Source organism: Oncorhynchus mykiss, chromosome 11, assembly GCF_013265735.2.
Source record: "Oncorhynchus mykiss isolate Arlee chromosome 11, USDA_OmykA_1.1, whole genome shotgun sequence".
Lineage (NCBI taxonomy): Eukaryota > Metazoa > Chordata > Actinopteri > Salmoniformes > Salmonidae > Oncorhynchus > Oncorhynchus mykiss.
This window is the reverse complement of record NC_048575.1, coordinates 22,142,605-22,163,002: the sequence shown is the minus strand read 5'-3', so window position 1 is coordinate 22,163,002 and position 20,398 is coordinate 22,142,605. Positions and strand designations below refer to the sequence as shown.

At 40.2% G+C, this 20,398-nt stretch overlaps 1 protein-coding gene across 4 annotated transcripts; it reads left to right on the top strand.

The window, feature by feature from the left end:
* Window positions 1-1,005: 1,005 nt before the first annotated feature.
* Window positions 1,006-20,165, top strand: LOC110535477 (alpha-amylase). 4 transcript variants are annotated; one of them, XM_021620493.2, is made up of 13 exons: window positions 1,006-1,703; window positions 1,801-1,874; window positions 2,071-3,409; window positions 5,450-5,647; window positions 6,207-6,353; window positions 14,672-14,878; window positions 15,048-15,278; window positions 17,603-17,736; window positions 18,091-18,213; window positions 18,291-18,390; window positions 18,558-18,679; window positions 19,031-19,156; window positions 19,402-19,849. In XM_021620493.2, the coding sequence occupies exons 3-13, from the start codon at window positions 3,404-3,406 to the stop codon at window positions 19,592-19,594; spliced, it is 1,587 nt and encodes a 528-aa protein (XP_021476168.2). In that variant the 5' UTR covers window positions 1,006-1,703; window positions 1,801-1,874; window positions 2,071-3,403; the 3' UTR covers window positions 19,595-19,849. The 4 variants fall into 4 exon arrangements, with proteins under 4 accessions (XP_021476168.2, XP_021476166.2, XP_021476167.2 ...); XM_021620491.2 differs by having other exon boundaries at window positions 1,801-3,409; XM_021620492.2 differs by having other exon boundaries at window positions 1,006-1,874.
* Window positions 20,166-20,398: the final 233 nt, after the last annotated feature.

Genomic DNA, 20,398 nt, shown 5'->3' with positions numbered 1-20,398 from the left:
TTTCCTGGCCACAGACCCAAAATATCGATATTTTGTTCCCCGAGCCACTTAGTTATCACTTTTGCCTTATGGCAAGGTGCTCCATCATGCTGGAAAAGACATTGTTCGTCACCAAACTGTTCCTGGATGGTTGGGAGAAGTTGCTCTCGGGGGACATGTTGGTCCATTCTTTATTCATAGCTGTGTTCTTAGGCAAAATTATGAGTGAGCTCACTCCCTTGGCTGAGAAGCAACCCCACACATGAATGGTCTCAGGATGCTTTACTGTTGACATGACACAGGACTGATGGTAGCGCTCACCTTGTCTTCTCCGGACAAGCTTTTTTCCGGATGACCCAAACAATCGGAAAGGGGATTCATCAGAGAAAATGACAGTACCCCGGTCTTCAGCAGTCCAATCCCCGTACCTTTTGCAGAATATCAGTCTGTCCCTAATGTTTTTCCTGGAGAGAAGTGGCTTCTTTGCTGCCCTTCTTGACACCAGGCCATCCTCTAAAAGTCTTTGCCTCACTGTGCGTGCAGATGCACTCACATCTGCCTGCTGCCATTCCTGAGCAAGCTCTGTACTGGTGGTGCCCCGATCCCACAGCTGAATCAACTTTAGGAGACGGTCCTGGCGCTTGCTGGACTTTCTTGGGCGCCTTGAAGCCTTCTTCACAACAATTGAACCGCTCTCCCTGAAGTTCTTGATGATCCGATAAATGGTTGATTTAGGTGCAATCTTACTGGCAGCAATATCCTTGCCTGAAGTCCTTTTTGTGCAAAGCAATGATGATTGCACGTGTTTCCTTGCAGGTAACCATGATTGACAGAGGAAGAACAATAATTCCAAGCACCATCCTCCTTTTGAAGCTTGCAGTCTGTTATTCGAACTCAATCAGCATGGCAGAGTGATCTCCAGCCTTGTCCTCGTCAAAACTCACACCTGTGTTAACGAGAATCACTGACATGATGTCAGCTGGTCCTTTTGTGGCAGGGCTGAAATGCAGTGGAAATGTTTTTTGGGATTCAGTTCATTTGCATGGCAAAGAGGGACTTTGCAATTATTTGCAATTTATCCGATCACTCTTCCTAACATTCTGGAGTATATATAAATTGCCATCATACAAACTGAGGCAGCAGACTTTGTGAAAATTAATATTTGTGTCATTTTCAAAACTTTTGGCCACGACTGTACATTTATTCACTCTGTGATAGGGTTGGATCCTATATGCTACTTTTATTGTCCTGTAAATGGTTCAGTGCCAATAATTTAGGCTGTGTGTGGAATGGGGCATACAGGAAATGACCTCTACTTATAAATTACTACTAGATTATAGTGATATGGAAAACAGCATACAAATTCGGCTTGTGTATTAATTTGCTTATAACTAATCAAAATGCCATTATTTTTTCATAAAAAAGAGAATACTTCAAAATGAGAAGATCCTGCCATGGAAAAGACGACTGGGCGGACATAAAGTGTAAAGGAGGGAAAATAACTCCCACCTTGCAGCAGGACACCTTCAGCTGTGTGGTCTTTGTAATGCAGGTTTGATAGTTATATTTTCAATAATGAATGGTTAGCTGTTATGTGACAATTAGGTCAAAAACTCTATTGCTCTGAAATTCTCCAACATCCCCTGCCAAATTGATATGGAACCTTCAAAAACACATGGAGCAACTGCGAAAAGAAATGGCTGAGGATATACTAAAAATGTCTGGTATGTAATGATATTTAATTCAAAGTAAATGTCAATTCTTTATTTTTATGTAGTTGTGTGGGACAGCCATATGTTCACTTCATGACTATGATTTCAGAGTTCAACAAAGCCAACAACTGCTTCATGTGTGCCACTGATAAAGAACCTGGATGTGGCCCAAAGACTGACTGGGTTAGTAACTTTATTTAACATGCTTATAATATTTTGACAACAGTGACGGCATGTAAGACAATTTATGATATAACACAATGGATGGCTAATTTGTCATACTGCATTGATATTTGATATTATTTATAACGTGTTACACTTTGTTTTGTTTTGATTGAATGTTTTGCATGCCAACTGAGGTTCCATGTGCTGTAACTAGGAATGAAGACAAAAGAGCTCAACAGAGTAAAGAACACAAACTGGAAGTGCAGTCTTTGTTGTTGAAAATGTATGCTATACCCCATCCACACTGAAGAGGCTGACATGTACATCAACCAGGGATAAAGAGAAAGTTAACACGGTGAAATGTTTCATACTTAATTGAAGTTAAGTGTCTGTTGGCATTTTGGAAAAGATTAAAGGTCTACAATTTGTTTAATTTGTCAATATTATGTTTGTATTAATTGATTTACTGGCCACCATTACTGTGGTTACATGTTCAGTATATGTATTGACCGGCAAACCCACTGCAGCCTACCTCACCAGCTCACTCTCTCCATCCCTGCTTTGGACAATTAATAGCATGACTCTCGTACTTTGCCCTTTTCCTTTATGGTTGATATTAACGACGAAATGAGATATTATCTGTCTCTCTCCTATTGTTAAATACTGTGGAAAAATACAAAAAAATAGGGAAAATAAGTACTTAGAACTACCAATTATTGTAGATAAATATTAAAGAAAAGGGCAAACACAACACTGGACTGAACCCCCTAATTGTCAAACAAATAATAATGTACAACAATATAGAAGATACATGACCAGAGGTTATGCAATATGGGTGTATATCCACTGGATGCTTCTTAGGTGTGTAATTGACATGACCAAGGAGCTATTGCAAATTTGAAACTATGAAAAATGTACGTTACACTGTATGATTTTACAGTACACAAACAAGTGTGTGCAATATAGAAGGGTAGTCAGCGGACATTAGGTCACATGACCAAGGAGCTATTGAAATTCTAAATGTTGAAAAATTCATGTAAAACCACGTGAGATGAAAATGGACAAACTAAATAGTGTGCCATCGGGTTAGCTACAACCAGTTTTGAAAGTGTTTGGGAGAAATGGTTAAAAAGCTATTGAAATTTTAAAAATGTAATTTGTCACTAATTTGACGGTCCCTAACTGCTGTTGGTGGACGTGAGGAAAACTACAGGCGAATATCCCACCTGAAACTGTCTTTACCTCGGTGTTCCATGCCTCGATTCATGAAGATAATCAGTCACCCATTCATATCTTAAGCACCTATATATGGTATTCGCAATGTATGGTAGCGTTTGCATGACTTGCAACTACTGGTAGACATACTGACCTGGGTATCTTGGTTACTGCCCTGCCCAACGAGGGTGCCTGATCTGTGGGCTTCAGAAGAGGAACAGCTCCCTGCTTTAAGGGCCTGTTATAAACAACCCCCTTCAAATGCTGCACAGACTGGCTGTGTTGTCTGAGAAGCAGCTTGCAACTGGACTGCATGGATCTGATGAGCAAACATGAAGGTGAGCCATTTAGAACAATAGGGCTACTGCAGATGTGGTATTGAATGAGATACTAACACACTAGTTAGAAATATCTGGTGTGACAGGCCTTTATCACTGCCAAAAATTGTGAACAGACAAACTAGTATCCTTTGCAAATGAATGTTTTTTTCTTCTAGATTTGATGTTTTCTATTGCATTGACACGTTTGTTCAATCATTCCCATGTAATTGGTTGTAGGACTTGTATTCGTGTTCGTGGGGTTTCCTTATCTCACGTTGAGGTTTCACTACAGGCCTTATGGCTGCAGCAACTTTGTCTGTAAAATGTCCCTATTTTGACTAAACGTAATACTTGCAAGACAAGGTGGGATCTTTTTTGTCGCTGAAATGGATTATGCGACAATTGCGGTGGCAACGCTTTTGTGCGGATTTGATCATATAAAAACCATCACGCGATGTTTCATGTTACCACGTGGAAAAACATGCAGCGTTTATAGACAAATGGAATACATTATGAACTTTATAACTTATTTCGTGACTTAATTTATGGTGGTTAGGTGCTCGGCGGTGAGCTTCATGCACATGTCCACTAAATATCGAGGGTGGGCTATTTGAATTATGCTGGTGACATCGGTGCTTGGCTACCAATAATAAAATAGAAGTGATCTGGCGTGTATCTAGCCGGCTGATGGCGATATTGAGTCGTTTCATTTGATTGTCCAAGTGAATGCATGCAGATGGCTATACACTTGTATCCGCTGTGGATCGGTTCGTGAATAAACCGTTTTCATTCAGGCTCCAAAGACATATATTTCCTCCTAAATTTGATTGAATGAAAAGGCGGAAAAATACGGAAAATATGACTACTTGGTGATACAACATTTTCCACCAGCATGTGGCGAATGCCTAGTCCCGGATATTACGTTCAGTCAATCAGGTTGCTGAAGTCTGTTGTTTACCCCTGGCTGAACTAGGGAAGCATTAGCCATAGCATGGTGATGGAAAATGGTGCTTTATAAAGAACGTATGCATATTTCCCTTTTTTTATATATTTTTGTTTTCTTGCCATTAAATCGAGTTAAGGAGGTAATCGTCATCTTTGCAGCCTGAATAGAGAATGGTTTATGTACAAACCGGTCCACAGGGGAAACGAATGTATAGCTCATATGCATGCATTCCCTTTGTACAGTAAGATAAAACAACTTAATATCGCTATCTGCCAGCCGTTTTATCCATATCAGTTTTTGTGACAAAACCATTGGTAGAGTTGAAAATGTGATGGAAATCAATTTAACTTAGATTTTTTTTATTGCATACATGGGAACTTAACCATGTGTATGTATTTATTTTTATGTTTTTTTGTAATTATTATAATAAAACATTTTTTAAAATTGCTCTTACTGCACCTGGTATTCCCATGTGGTCATCGTACCAGTACTATCATATTTTTTTTAACCCGTTTTCTCCCCGAATTTGATCCCTTGGCTCATCTCTGCAACTCCTCAATGGGCTCGGGAGAGGCGAAGGTCGAGCCATGTGTCCATCGAAACATGACCCACCTGGTCGCCTACTTCTTATCACTCTGCTCGCTTGACCAGGATGTCAGCCGCACCAATGTGTCGGAGGAAACACAGTTCAACTGACGACCGGAGTCAGCTTGCAGGCGCCGGCCCTGTCACAAGGAGTCGCTAGAGCATGATGAGCCAACAAAAGCCCCACCGGTCAAACCATTCACTACCCCGGACGGCAATGGGCCAATTGTTCGCAGACCAATGGGGCTCCCGGTCACAGCCGGTTGTGCAGTGCAGTGCTTTTGACCGCTGCTCTACCCAGGACCAAAAGTTTTTTTTTTAATGTATACTGCATTATCACTCACGGCCTTTTATACACAACAAGTCAGTGTTGATGAACACACCTCTGGAGGGAACATTTGCATATCATTTTTATACAGATTTTAGAATATTCACATGAAAATCTCTTTCGCCAGTTGGATGGAAACCTAGGTATTGTAATCAATTAATCATTCACAATCATTCACTGGTGTCATTGCTTCCACCAGGTAAAAGCTAAACTATGTGGCTGCCTGTTGGCTCTGGGTCTTGGAGTAGGCCTCTCCCAGTACCAGTCTAAAAGTCACACAAAGCATCACATCCAGCAGGGCAGGTCAACCATAGTCCACCTGTTTGAGTGGCGCTGGAATGACATAGCTGAAGAGTGTGAGCGATATCTGGGACCCAATGGATTTGATGGAGTGCAGGTAGGCTCATGTGTTTTTCTACCAGGCAACAGTACAGTAAAATCACATTGTATTTCTGTTGGAAGACCGCTTCTACTTTTAAAGTCTATTACACCATTTAGGTATAAGATCTGATGACCCAGCCTCCACTGTTAACACTACTGTTAACACTATAATATAGATAATATGTACATACAGTATAGATGCACATCAATGGAGGCAGCTGAGGGGAGGACTGCTCATAATAATGGCTGGAATGGAGTCAATAGTATCAACCACTTGTGTTTGGTACCATTCCATTAACTCCATTCCAAACATTATGATAAGCCGTCCTCCCTTCAGTAGCCTCCACCGCTGAAATGGAATAAATGGAACAGTATCGAACACATCAAACATATGGAAACCACATTTGACTCTGTTCCATTTATTCCATTCCAGCCATAACAGTGAGCCCGCCCTCCAATAGCTCCTCTCACCAGCCTCCACTGATGCACATGCACAGTAGGTATTCCTCATAGAAACTGACTGATAAGTGATACATTTTACAGACTATATTCTTCATAGAAATGTCTTGTACTAGATCTCCCCTCCCAGTGAGAACGTGGTGGTGACTAAACCATGGAGACCGTGGTGGGAGAGGTACCAGCCAGTCAGCTACAACCTCTGTTCCCGCTCTGGAACCCAACAGGAGCTCCGAGACATGGTCTGCAGGTGCAACAATGTCGGGGTAATGATGATGGAACAGGATTCCTTTGAATTAATTTATAGAAGGAAAAATGGACATGGTTATATACATTTTGAGAAAGATGTCTTGGCTCAATCATTTCTCATCTCATTTGTTATCATCTCATTGGTTATGCAATGGGTTATTGCATAATGGGTTATGCAATGGATTGCTTGAGAGGAGACATAATTTAACTCATTTGTACGAGAGGGATGTACCAAATTTCTGTTTTAAATGTTAAGGAAGGAACAGGACTGCCTACAGATACTGCATGCGTTTTGACCTCATTGTGTAAATATATTTGAATAGTGTGAACGAGAGCCTTAAATTAAGACACAACATGTAGTATTCACACCCTCTGACTTTTTCCACATGTTGTTCTGTTAAGGCCTGAATTTAAAATGGATTCAATTGAGATTTTGTGTCACTAACCTACACACAATACCCCATAATGTCAAAATTGAATTATGTTTTTAGATTTTCTTTTACAAATTAATTAAAAATAAAAAGCAGAAATTAGTCAATAGGTATTCATCCCATTTGTTATGGCAAGCCTAAATAAGTTCAGGAGTAAAAATTTGCTTAACAAGTAAAGTAAGTTGCATGGACTGCAATAATAGTACTTAACAGGATATTTGAATGGCTACCTCATCTCTGTACTTCACACATACAACTATCTGTAAGGTCCCTCAGTCGAGCAGTGAATTGGAAACACAGATTCAACCACAATGGCCAGGGAGGTTTTCCAATGCCTCGCAAGGAAGGGCACCTATTGGAAAGAAGGGCACCCATTGGTACAGTAGATGGATAAAATAAAAAAACAGACATTGAATATCCCTTTGAGGATGGTGACCTTATTATTTACACTTTGGATGGTATATCAATACACCCAGTCAATACAAAGACACAGGTGCCCTTCCGAACTCCGTTGTCGGAGAGGAAGGAAACCGCTCAGGGATTTCACCATGAGGCCAATGGTGATTTGAAAACAGTTACAGAGTTTAACTATTGGAACCACCCATCCCGGATCCGGGATAATTGTCATCAACTACGCTAAATAGCATAGCGCAACGGTCAAATAATCTTACTAGAAAATGTTCATATTCATGAAATCACAAGTGAAATATAGCGAAACACAGTTTAGCCTTTTGTTAATCACCCTGTCGTCTCAGATTTTGAAATGATACTTTACAGCGAAAACAATCCAAGCGTTTGTGTAAGTTTATCGATATACCAACAAAACATTATGTACACCTAGCGACAGGTAACTTGGTCACGAAAATCAGAAAAGCAATCAAATTAATTGTTTACCTTTGATCTTCGGATGTTTTCACTCACGAGACTCCCAGTTAGACAGCAAATGTTCCTTTTGTTCCATAAAGATATTTTTTTATATCCAAATACCTCCGTTAGTTTGATGCGTTATGCCCAGGAATCCACCGGAAATAGCGGTCACGACAACGCAGACAAAAATTCAAAATTATATCCATAATATCGACAGAAACATGTCAAACGTTTTTTATAATCAATCCTCAAGGTGTTTTTCAAATATCTATTCGATAATATATCAACCGGGACAGTTGGCTTTTCACTAGGACCGGGAGGAAAAATGGCTACCTCTCTGTTTTGCGCAAAAATCACACTGAGAGCCAACAACTGACCACTTACGCAATGTGGACGTTTACACTCATTCTTTAAAATAAAGGCCTGAAACTACGGCTAAAGGCTGTAGGAAAAACCTTAGGGAAGCCACAGAAAAAGGAATCTGGTTGATATCCTTTCAATGGTCAATAGGGATGCATAGGAACACAGAGGTTTCAAAATAAGAGTCACTTCCTGATTGGATTTTTCTCAGGCTTTCGCCTGCAATATCAGTTCTGTTATACTCACAGACAATATTTTTACAGTTTTGGAAACTTTAGAGTGTCTTCTATCCTAAGCATATTCTAGCATCTGGTCCTGAGAAATAGGCCGTTTACTTTGGGAACGTTATTTTTCCATAAATAAAAAGCTTCAAGAGGTTGTGATAAGAGAGAACTGAGGATGGATCAACAACATTGTAGTTACTCCACAATACTAACTAAATGACGGAGTGAAAAAAAGGAAGCCTGTACAGAATACAAAATATTCCAAAACTTCAATATTTTTTGCAATAAGGCACTAAAGTAAACCCGCAAAAAATGTGGCAAAGAAATTAACTTTATCCTCAATACAAAGAGTTATGTTTGGGGAAAATCCAACACATTACTGAGTACCATTCTTCATATTTTCAAGTTTGGTGGTGGCTGCATCATTTTATGGGTATGCTTTTCATTAGCAAGGAATAGGAAGTTTTTTTTAGGATAAAAAGAAACAGAATAGAGCTAAGCACAGGCAAAATCATAGAGGAAAACCTGGTTTTGTGTGCTAGAAGACACTAGAAGACAAATTCACCGTTCAGCAGGACAATAACCTAAAACACAAGGCCGTATACAGTTGAAGTCAGAAGTTTACATACACCTTAGCCAAATACATTTAAACTCATTTTTTCACAATTCCTGACATTTAATCCTTGTAAAAATTCCATGTCTTAGGTCAGTTAGGATCACCACTTTATTTTAAGAATGTGAAATGTTAGGATAATAGTATAGAGAGTGATTTATTTCAGCTTTTATTTATTTCATTACATTCCCAGTGCGTCAGAACTTTACATACACACAATTAGTATTTGGTAGCATTGCCTTTAAATTGTTTAACTTGGGTCAAACATTTCGGTAGCTTTCCACAAGCTTCCCACAATAAGTTGGGTGAATTTTGGCCCATTCCTCCTGACAGAGCTGGTGTAACTGAGTCAGGTGTATTGGCCTCCTTTTTCAGCTCTGCCCACACATTTTCTATAGGATTGAGGTCAGGGCTTTGTGATGGCCTCCCTAATACTTTGACTTTGTTGTCCTTAAGCCAATTTGCCACAACTTTGGAGGTATGCTTGGGGTCATTGTCCATTTGGAAGACCCATTTGCAACCAAGCTTTAACTTCCTGACTGATGTCTTGAGATGTTGCTTCAATATATCCACATAGTTTTCCTACCTCATGATGCCATCTACTTTGTGAAGTGCACCAGTCCCCCCTGCTGCAAAGCACCCCCTCAACATGAGGGGGTGCTTCACAATTGGGATGGTGTTCTTCAGCTTGCAAGCCTCCCCCTTTTTACGCCAAACATAACAAAGTTCATTATGTCCAAACAGTTATTTTTTTGTTCCATCAGACCAGAGGACATTTCTCCAAAAAGTACGATCTTTGTCCCCATGTGCAGCTTTTTTATGGCGGTTTTGGAGCATTGGCTTCTTCCTTGCTAAGCAGCGTTTCAGGTTATGTCGATATAGGACTCGTTTTACTGTGGATATAGATACTTTTGTACCTGTTTCCTCCAGCATCTTCACGAGGTACTTTGTTGTTGTTCTGTGATTGATTTGTACTTTTCGCACCAAAGTACGTTCATCCCTAGGAGACAGAACGCGTCTCCTTCCTGAGTGGTATGACGGCTACGTGGTCCCATGGTGTTTAAACTGGCTTACTATTGTTTGTACAGATGGACTTGGTATCTTCAGGCATTTGGTAATTGCTCCCAAGGATGAACCAGACTTGTGGAGGTCTACAATTATTTTTCTGAAGTCTTGGCTGATTTCTTTTAATTTTCCCATGATGTCAAGCAAAGAGGCACTGCGTTTGAAGGTAGGCCTTGAAATACATCCACAGGTACACCTCCAATTGACTCAAATGTTGTCAATAAGCCTATCAGAAGCTTCTAAAGCCATGACATCATTTTCTAGAATTTTCCAAGCTGTTTAAAGGCACAGTCAACTTAGTGTATGTAAAGTTCTGTCCCACTGGAATTGTGATACAGTGAATTCTAAGTGAAATATTCTGTCTGTAAACAATTGTTGAAGAAATTACTTGTGTCATGCACAAAATAGATGTCCTAACCAACTTGCCAAAACTGTAGTTCGCTAACAAGACATTTGTGGAGTGGTTGAAAAACGAGTTTTAATGACTCCAACCTAAGTTTATGTAAACTTCCAACTTCAACTAAATACACTGGAGTTGCTTACCAAAACGTCATACATTTTTCCTGAGTGGTCTAGTTACAGTTTTGATTGAAATCGGCTTGAAAATATATGGCAAGACTTGGAAATGACTGCCTAACAATGATCAACAACCAACTTGACAGTGCTTGAAGAATTTGAAAAAATTATGTGGAAATGATTTACCCAGACTTACCCAGAAAGACTGACAGCTATAATCGCTGCCAAAGGTTATTTAAACATGTATAGACTCCGGGGTGTGAATACTTATGTAAATTAGCTATTTCTGTATATTCATTTTTCCAAACATTTGCAAAAATGTCTAAAACATGTTTTCACTCTGTCATTATGGGGTATTCTGTGTAGCTAGGTGAGAATTTGTATTTACACTGAGTAATAATATAAATGCAACAATTTCAATGATTTTATTGAGTTACAGTTCATAAAAGGAAATCGGTCAATTGAAATATATTCATTATGCCCTAATCTATAGATTTCACATGACTCGGAATACTGATATGCATCTGTTGGCAACAGATACCAACAGATACCTGAAAACCAGTCAGTATCAGGTGTGACCACCATTTGCCTCATGCAGTGTGACACATCTCCTTTCATATAGAGTTGATCAGGCTGTTGATTGTGGCCTGTGGAATGTTGTCCCGATCCTCTCCAATGGCCGTGCGAAGTTGCTGGATATTGGCAGGAACTGGAATACACGTAAATTCAAAGCCTCCCAAACCTGCTCAACGGGTGACATTTCTGGTGAGTATGCAGACCATGGAAGAACTGGGACATTTTTAGCTTCCAGGAATTGTGTACAAATCCTTGCGACATGGTGAAACATGAGGTGATGGCGTTGAATGAATGGCACGACATTGGACCTCAGGATCTCATCACGTTATCTCTGTGCATTCAAATTGCCATCGATAAAACACAATTGTGTTCGTTGTCCCTAGCTTATGCCTGCCCATATCCAGGGTTGGGTGGGTTACTTTCTAAATGTAATCTGTTACAGTTACTAGTTACCTGTCCAAAATTATAATCAGTAATGTAACCTTTGGATTACCCAAACTCATTAATGTAATCTGATTACATTCAGTAACTTTTAGATTACTTTCCCCTTAAGAGGCATTAGAAGAAGACAAATGTATGTCACCAATTAAACAACATCTATTGCAGGATACATTCATGTTAAAGTTCATATAGCAGGCCATATATGGATGTTACATTTTACTTTATGGGTTGGTTATGTAGGCTTCTTGTAACCCATCGCTTTCTACTACATATAACAATACGATTCAATTATGTCTTTACATTAAAAACCAACGTCTCTCAGAATTCCAGTCGTTCCAATAAATGTTGTACCCCTTGATCTTCAAAAATAGGACTTGGAAATATGGAAGTATACATTAGCCAAATTGTTTTACCTGAGCATAACCCCAGAGCTAAGGACTTATTAGCCAGGCCTACTCTGTTTATGATTTTGCCGTTATGAAGGACTGATTGGGCTCATCGATTTGAGTTGAAAAATAATTGTTGTGCTCATGGAATGGCATGCTTTGAGCACAACTGCAAAGGGCTATTTACATGTTAAAAATGAATGCCATATGCTGTATTTGCTATAGGCTTATTATTTACCTTTTTGTTGGTGATACTTTGATATCTTGATAATGCACCTATTTAAAGGGCAAATTTACAGATGAAACAATAACAAACGGTCGACCCGCATCTGTTTTCGTAAAACGCTGAGGAATGGTCCTGGCGAAATGTAACCACTCTCAGATGAATAGACAGAGCTATGGATGCAAGGACTGACCTTTCATTATATCAAAATTATGGTTTTAACCAAGTTATGAGGCTATACATTGTTTGTTTACATTTACAATGTTTACAAACATGTGTAATATATATATATATATATATATATATATATATATATTTATTTATGTAATATACAATATTTGTGTAATATACAAACGTGTAAAGCACCATCACACCACCACCTCCATGCTTCACGGTTGGAACCACACATGCAGAGATCATTCGTTCACCTATTCTCGGTCTCACAAAGACACGGTGGTTGGAACCAAGTCTCCTCTGAACAGTTGATGTTGAGATGAGTCTGTTTCTTGAACTCTCTGAATAATTTATTTGCAATCAGAGGTGCAGTTAACTCTAATGAACTTATCCTCTGCAGAAGAGGTAACTCTGGCTCTTCCTTTCCTGTGGCGGTCCTCATGAGAGCCAGTTTCATCGTAGTGCTTGATGGTTTTTGCGACTGCACTGGATTGACTGACCTTCATGTCTTCAAGTAATGATGGACTGTCATTTCGCCTTGCTTATTTGAGCTGTTCTTGCCCTAATATGGACTTGGTCTTTTACCAAATAGGGATATCTTCTGTACACCACCCATACCTTGTCACAACACAACTGATTAGCTCAAACGCATTAAGAATGAAAGAAATTTCACAAATGGACTTTTAACAAGGCACACCTGTTAATTGAAATGCATTCTAGGTGACTACCTCATGACGCTAGATTGAGAGAATGCCAAGAGTGTGCAAAGCTGTCATCAAAGCAAAGGATGGCTACTTTGAAGAATCTCAAATATAAAATATATTTGAATGTGTTTAACACTTTTTTGGTTACTACATAATTCCATGTGTGTTATTTCATAGTTTAGATGTCTTCGCTATTGTTCACAATGTACAAAATAGTACAAATAAAGAAAAACCCTGGTATGAGTAGGTATGTCCAAACTTTTGACTGGTACTGTGTGTTTATATATATAATTTATAATTCCAAAAATGGATGTAGCAACTACCGATGGCCCTTTTTAAGTCTATCAAAAGTGTGAGTTCGAGCATGTGTCCATTACGTCTATGGGTGTATTTGTTTAATCAGCATGAATTAGATTGCGTAATAAAAGCCCTACTTTTATTTCGTAGTCTGGGATCCGCATATCATCTGTTGCAAGAGTGCATTTTTTCAACAGCTGTCCACTGGTTTCAAAAACAATGAGTGATAGGCACTTTACATTTCTTGAATTCAACCATTATTGGGTTTAAATACACATTTACATTTATGAACAGCCAGCCACAACAACCACAATCCGTAAGGCGCATATCATAACCCCACCGCCACCATGGGGCACTCTGTTCACAACGTTGACATACCGCTTGCCCACACAACGCCGTACACACTGTCTGCCATCTGCCCGGTACAGTTGAAACCGGAATTCATCCAGCATGCCAGTGGCGAAGGTGAGCATTTGCCCACTGACATCGGTTACGAAGCAGAACTGCAGTCAGGTCAAGACCCTGGTGAGGATGACGAGTATGCTGAGTATTTATGTGTAGAAATTATTCGGTTGTGCAAACTCAGTTTCATCAGCTGTCCGGGTGGCTGGTCTCAGATGATCCCGCAGGTGAAGAAGCTGGATGTGGAGGTCCTGGGCTGGCTTGGTTGCATGTAGTCTGCGTTTGTGAGGCCGGTTGAGCGTACTGCCAAATTCTCTAAAGCAACATCGGAGGCGGCTTATGGTAGAGAAATTAACAATACATTATCTGGCAACAGCTCTGGTGGACATTCCTGCAGTCAACATTTTTCCTTTCCTGCAGTCAACCAATTGTACGCTCCCTCAAAATGCGACATGTCTGTGGGATTGTGTTGTGTGGCTAAACTGTGCATTTTAGAGTGGCCTTCTATTGCCCCCAGCAGAAGGTGCATCTGTTATAGTGATCATGCTGTTTTATCAGCTTCTTGATATGCCACACTTGTCAGGTGGATGGATTATCTTGGAAAATGAGAAATTCTCACTAAAAGGGATCTAAACCAATTTGTGCATTTTGTGCGTATGGAACATTTCTGCAATCTTATTTCAGCTCATGAAACATGGGACCAACACTTTACATGTTTCTATTTTTGTTCAGTATATTTAATCCATTTTGAATTCAGACTGTAACACAAGAAAATGTGGAATACGTCATTGGGTGTGGAATACTGAAGGCACTGTATAAGATATGAATAATATTTAAATATAAAGTTCGGGTGTGAATTTCAGGTATGCATGTGGATGTGAACACTTGCAGGTGGGAGCACGGCTGCACTGTACTAAATGCCTTTAGGTCTCTCCATTGTAGGTCCATTTAAAATAGCATGAACTACAGCCATGAATGGATGTGATATCCGTTTGAATAGTGAAAAACATTTGTGCATCAGTATTAGTGTAGTTATGAACACATCTCCCTCTGCAGGTGAAGATCTATGCAGACGTGGTCATTAATCACATGTGTATGTCTGGCGCGGGCGAGGGGGAGGGCAGACACCGTTCGACCTGTGGCTCATACTTCAATGCCAGCAAGAGGGAGTTCCCATCTGTGCCCTACTCTGCTTCCCACTTCAACGATGACAAATGCACCACCAGCAGCAGAAATATTGAGACTTACCAAGACATTTATCAGGTATTATTTCAGAGAGAAAATAAGAAGCATAACTCCTTGTAAATACCACTAGACACTGATGGAGACGTATTATGTTCTCTCTCTCTGCAAACCTCTTTAAAAAAATAATGTAATGTAATATAAACCCAGAGATCATACACTGTATTGCTTTGGCATTTCAACCCACCAGGTGCGTAACTGTCGTCTGCTAGGTCTTCTGGATCTGGCTCAGGACAAGGAGCATGTGAGGGAAAGGATAGTGGACTACATGAACAGACTGGTGGATATGGGTATAGCAGGTTTCAGGGTGGACGCAGGTAAACACATGTGGCCTGAGGACCTGAAGAACATCTACAGCAGACTTCACAACCTCAACACCACCTGGTTCACACAAGGATCCAGACCACTCATTTACCAAGAGGTGGGAATGAGAAATGTCCATATGTTGACTTATTGTTGTCACGTTCTGACCTTAGTTCCTTTGTTTTGTCTTTTGTTTTAGTATGGTCAGGGCGTGAGTTGGGTGGGTTGTCTATGTTAGTTTGTCTTATTTTAGTTCTATTTCTGTGTGTGGCCTGGTATGGTTCTCAATCAGAGGCAGCTGTCAATTGTTGTTCCTGATGGAGAACCATATTTAGGTAGCCTGTTTTCCATTGTGTTTGTGGGTGGTTATTTTCAGTCTTTGTGTGTCTGCACCAGACAGAACTGTTTCGGTTGTTTCTTTGTTGTTTGTTATTCAGTGTTCAGTTTTTTCATTAATTAAGATTAACATTTACCACGCTGCGCTTTGGTCCTCAACTTCTATGGCTATGTATTCTGTTGTTTTGGCCTGAATGGGATCAATTTTGATTGCTTCCCATATGTTTTATGTACTGTGATTTGTCCAACATGCAGGCTAGTCTAGCAAATATTTTATATACAGTGCCTTGCGAAAGTATTCGGCCCCCTTGAACTTTGCGACCTTTTGCCACATTTCAGGCTTCAAACATAAAGATATAAAACTGTATTTTTTTGTGAAGAATCAACAACAAGTGGGACACAATCATGAAGTGGAACGACATTTATTGGATATCTCAAACTTTTTTAACAAATCAAAAACTGAAAAATTGGGCGTGCAAAATTATTCAGCCCCCTTAAGTTAATACTTTGTAGCGCCAACTTTTGCTGCGATTACAGCTGTAAGTCGCTTGGGGTATGTCTATCAGTTTTGCACATCGAGAGACTGAAATTTTTTCCCATTCCTCCTTGCAATACAGCTCGAGCTCAGTGAGGTTGGATGGAGAGCATTTGTGAACAGCAGTTTTCAGTTCTTTCCACAGATTCTCGATTGGATTCAGGTCTGGACTTTGACTTGGCCATTCTAACACCTGGATATGTTTATTTTTGAACCATTCCATTGTAGATTTTGCTTTATGTTTTGGATCATTGTCTTGTTGGAAGACAAATCTCCGTCCCAGTCTCAGGTCTTTTGCAGACTCCATCAGGTTTTCTTCCAGAATGGTCCTGTATTTGGCTCCATTCATCTTCCCATCAATTTTAACCATCTTCCCTGTCCCTGCTGAAGAAAAGCAGGCCCAAACCATGATGCTGCCACCACCATGTTTGACAGTGGGGATGGTGTGTTCAGCTGTGTTGCTTTTACGCCAAACATAATGTTTGGCATTGTTGCAAAAAGTTCAATTTTGGTTTCATCTGACCAGAGCACCTTCTTCCACATGTTTGGTGTGTCTCCCAGGTGGCTTGTGGCAAACTTTAAACAACACTTTTTATGGATATCTTTAAGAAATGGCTTTCTTCTTGCCACTCTTCCATAAAGGCCAGATTTGTGCAATATACGACTGATTGTTGTCCTATGGACAGAGTCTCCCACCTCAGCTGTAGATCTCTGCAGTTCATCCAGAGTGATCATGGGCCTCTTGGCTGCATCTCTGATCAGTCTTCTCCTTGTATGAGCTGAAAGTTTAGAGGGACGGCCAGGTCTTGGTAGATTTGCGGTGGTCTGATACTCCTTCCATTTCAATATTATCGCTTGCACAGTGCTCCTTGGGATGTTTAAAGCTTGGGAAATCTTTGTATCCAAATCCGGCTTTAAACTTCTTCACAACAGTATCTCGGACCTGTCTGGTGTGTTCCTTGTTCTTCATGATGCTCTCTGCGCTTTTAACGGACCTCTGAGACTATCACAGTGCAGGTGCATTTATACGGAGACTTGATTACACACAGGTGGATTGTATTTATCATCATTAGTCATTTAGGTCAACATTGGATCATTCAGAGATCCTCACTAAACTACTTTCAGTGCAGCAAACTCTCTCCAGAAAAGGGGCTGAATAATTTTGCATGCCCAATTTTTCAGTTTTTGATTTGTTAAAAAAGTTTGAAATATCCAATAAATGTCGTTCCACTTCATGATTGTGTCCCACTTGTTGTTGATTCTTCACAAAAAAATACAGTTTTATATCTTTATGTTTGAAGCCTGAAATGTGGCAAAAGGTCGCAAAGTTCAAGGGGGCCGAATACTTTCGCAAGGCACTGTATATATATATATATATATATATACATACATACTTTTTGTCATGCGTTTCCTGTAAGTGTCAATTAAACATTAATGCTGCAGATTTAGGGATTTATCGATCAGCTTCTGACACTGAAGCTGTAGGTCTACTGGGGGCACCACGTTTACTTGTGGGATTTAGCAAAAACACTACATATCCAACAGCAACACATTCCCATTTTCTCTTCAAGGTTATCGACCTCGGTGGCGAGCCGATAAAAGCGACAGAATACTGTGGACTGGGCCTTGTCACAGAGTTCAAGTATGGTACTATGCTGGGCTCTGTCATCCGCAAGTGGAACCAAGGGAAACTCTCTGACCTCAAGTATGATCTAGCATGCCTCCCAAATGGCACCATATTCGCTATATAGTGCCCTATGTTCCCTGCTGGTCAAATCTAGTGTATTATGAATGGAAAATGGTGCCATTTGAGGGGATAACACAGTACAACATATTGCCATGGTCTAAGTATATAAATATGGCAGATTGTATATCAGCAAATTCTCAAATATATGTTGAACCCTCAGCATTAATGACTAAAGTATATTGTCTAGGTTACTACGTAACCCTGGTTTTCTGATGGAGAGAACAAAACATCTCTGAAAGAGAACCAACTTGTGATACTGTGAGAATTCAGACTATTCTGAGGTGAAAATTAGCTTCTAGTCTGTTGTTTCAGAACGTGTGGTGAGAGCTGGGATCTGCTGCCCTCAGGCGAGGCATTGGTGTTTGTGGATAACCATGACAACCAGAGAGGGCACGGTGCAGGAGGGGCCTCCATCCTCACCTTCTGGGAGCCCAGGTTGGGACAAATACTGTAGAATCTGATTATAGATGTTGTATAAGTATAGACAAATTATTTCTATCATATATCCTCAGAATGTATAAAATGGCCGTGGCTTTCATGCTGGCCCATCCTTATGGAGTTACGAGAGTGATGTCAAGCTACCGGTGGGATCAACATGTTGTGGATGGAAAGGTATGCTTCTGACAGTCTAAAACTATTTAAAGACAGGTTCTGGTGACTTAAACTGTTAAACCGCAACACTTTAGATCTTAAACCTCTCACATTGTGTATGACTATGGTCAATGTGACCGCTCGCCTCACGGTTGGGCTGTTCGTCTTGCTACCTGTCTGTCTGTCAGGACCAGAATGATTGGATAGGTCCTCCCAGCTTCCCTGACGGCTCCACCAAGCCTGTCCCCATACAGCCAGACGGCAGCTGTGGGGAGGGCTGGGTGTGTGAACACAGATGGCCCACAATCAGGTGACAGTTTACACCTCCAGATCTCAGTCAGTCAATCATGTTGAATAGTATTGTGTTGACCTACTGTAAAGGGTAACACTTTATTTGAAGGGTACTTTAGCAAGGACTTCATAACACGTTCGTAAGCAATGTGTAAAGCATTCTTAAAAAAGTGTGAAAGCGTCTCAAAAATGTGGATGTTGACATTAGCATCTTATGAAAGTGTTATAAGAAGTTTTAATGTAGGTCCCCTTCGAACAAAGCGTTGTCCATCCAGTAATGTGAGTATTTTGGCCTGGTCAATGTACAGTTATTTTCTATGTGTGCTTGATGGTGATTATTATTTTGCTGAACTGCTCTCTCTCCTTGTAGAAATATGGTGATGTTCCGTAATGTTGTCGATGGAGAGCCCTTGTCTAACTGGTGGGACAATGGGGGTAACCAGATAGCTTTTGGACGAGGCAACCAAGGCTTCATAGTTATCAACAATGATATCTGGTACGTTTCACCTTATGGAAGAAGTTGTAGATAACACATTAGCATATATTTAAATGAATGCCATTAATTAATTTGTTAGAGGACATTTTGATGGTCCATTTTTGATCGGAAGAGAAGCACTGTTTGATGGAATTGACAAATACTAATAAGATGATCTCTGAATGGGTACGGAAATCAATTCCATAACCTATTAGTCATCCTACAGTACTTGTTTGTAACACTTTGAGCTATTTCCTATTATTCAGTTCCCTGGATGTGACGCTGTACACCGGCCTTCATAGAGGAACCTACTGTGATGTCATCTCCGGTCAGAGGTCAGGGGGGCGTTGCTCGGGGAAACAGGTGACCGTTGGAGGGGATGGGAGAGCACACTTCACCATCAGCGCCTCTGACCCGGACCCTGTCATAGCCATTCACACACACTCTAAGCTAGAGTAGGAGCTAATAACACTGCACTTTATACCACACTGTGATATTATAGTTTGTGTATCATTACTGTATTTCAAGTGGTCTTTCTATCGAGGTTTGGAAAGATGATGATTAAGAAATAAGGCACGAAGGGGTGTGGTATATGGCCAACGTGGTATATTGGCCGTATACCACAAACCCCCAAGGTGCCTTATTGCTATTGTAAACTGGTTACCAATGTAATTAGAGCAATAAAAATACAATGTTGTCATACCCATGGTATACGGTCTGATATACCACGGCTGTCAGCCAATCAGTATTCAAGGCTCAAACCGCCCAGATTATACTACAGTTGTGTACTGAGATACAGAAATGTCATGTGTTATTATGGCTCATATCAATTTGGGTCGTGAAATGCAAACAACAGCTGTGTAAAAACATCATCAATGTTAATTTCATGTCAGATGTGATCATGCACTATATATTCTGCATGACTCTTCAAATGTAGCGCTAATATACATACATTTACATTAATTATATACTGTATGTATGTGTTCTCATTTGTCAAATACAATTAAATGTCCAGTTGGAAATATATCAAGTTCCGTTTTTATTTTTACTGACAACTGTCATGTAGTTTTTCTACAGCTACCTGGCCATGGCCCAATGATGACAACCTGTTTTACAACCCCTCCTAATATTGCTGATGTGGCTTCACATAGTGTGTAAAGAGAACCCAGCCAACTCTGGAGAGTACTCTTGTAATCAGTTTAACAAGACTTTCCTGGAGCAAATCTGTCAATTCCAAGGTGTGCTTATTCAGTATCCAACGAG

Excerpts from the sequence above, each read along its gene's own strand:
- LOC110535477 (XM_036935172.1), top strand. Across the intron at positions 17,737-18,090 it reads GGGAAACTCTCTGACCTCAA|AACGTGTGGTGAGAGCTGGG; the intron begins GTATGATCTAGC and ends CTGTTGTTTCAG. Across the intron at positions 18,391-18,557 it reads AACATGTTGTGGATGGAAAG|GACCAGAATGATTGGATAGG; the intron begins GTATGCTTCTGA and ends TCTGTCTGTCAG.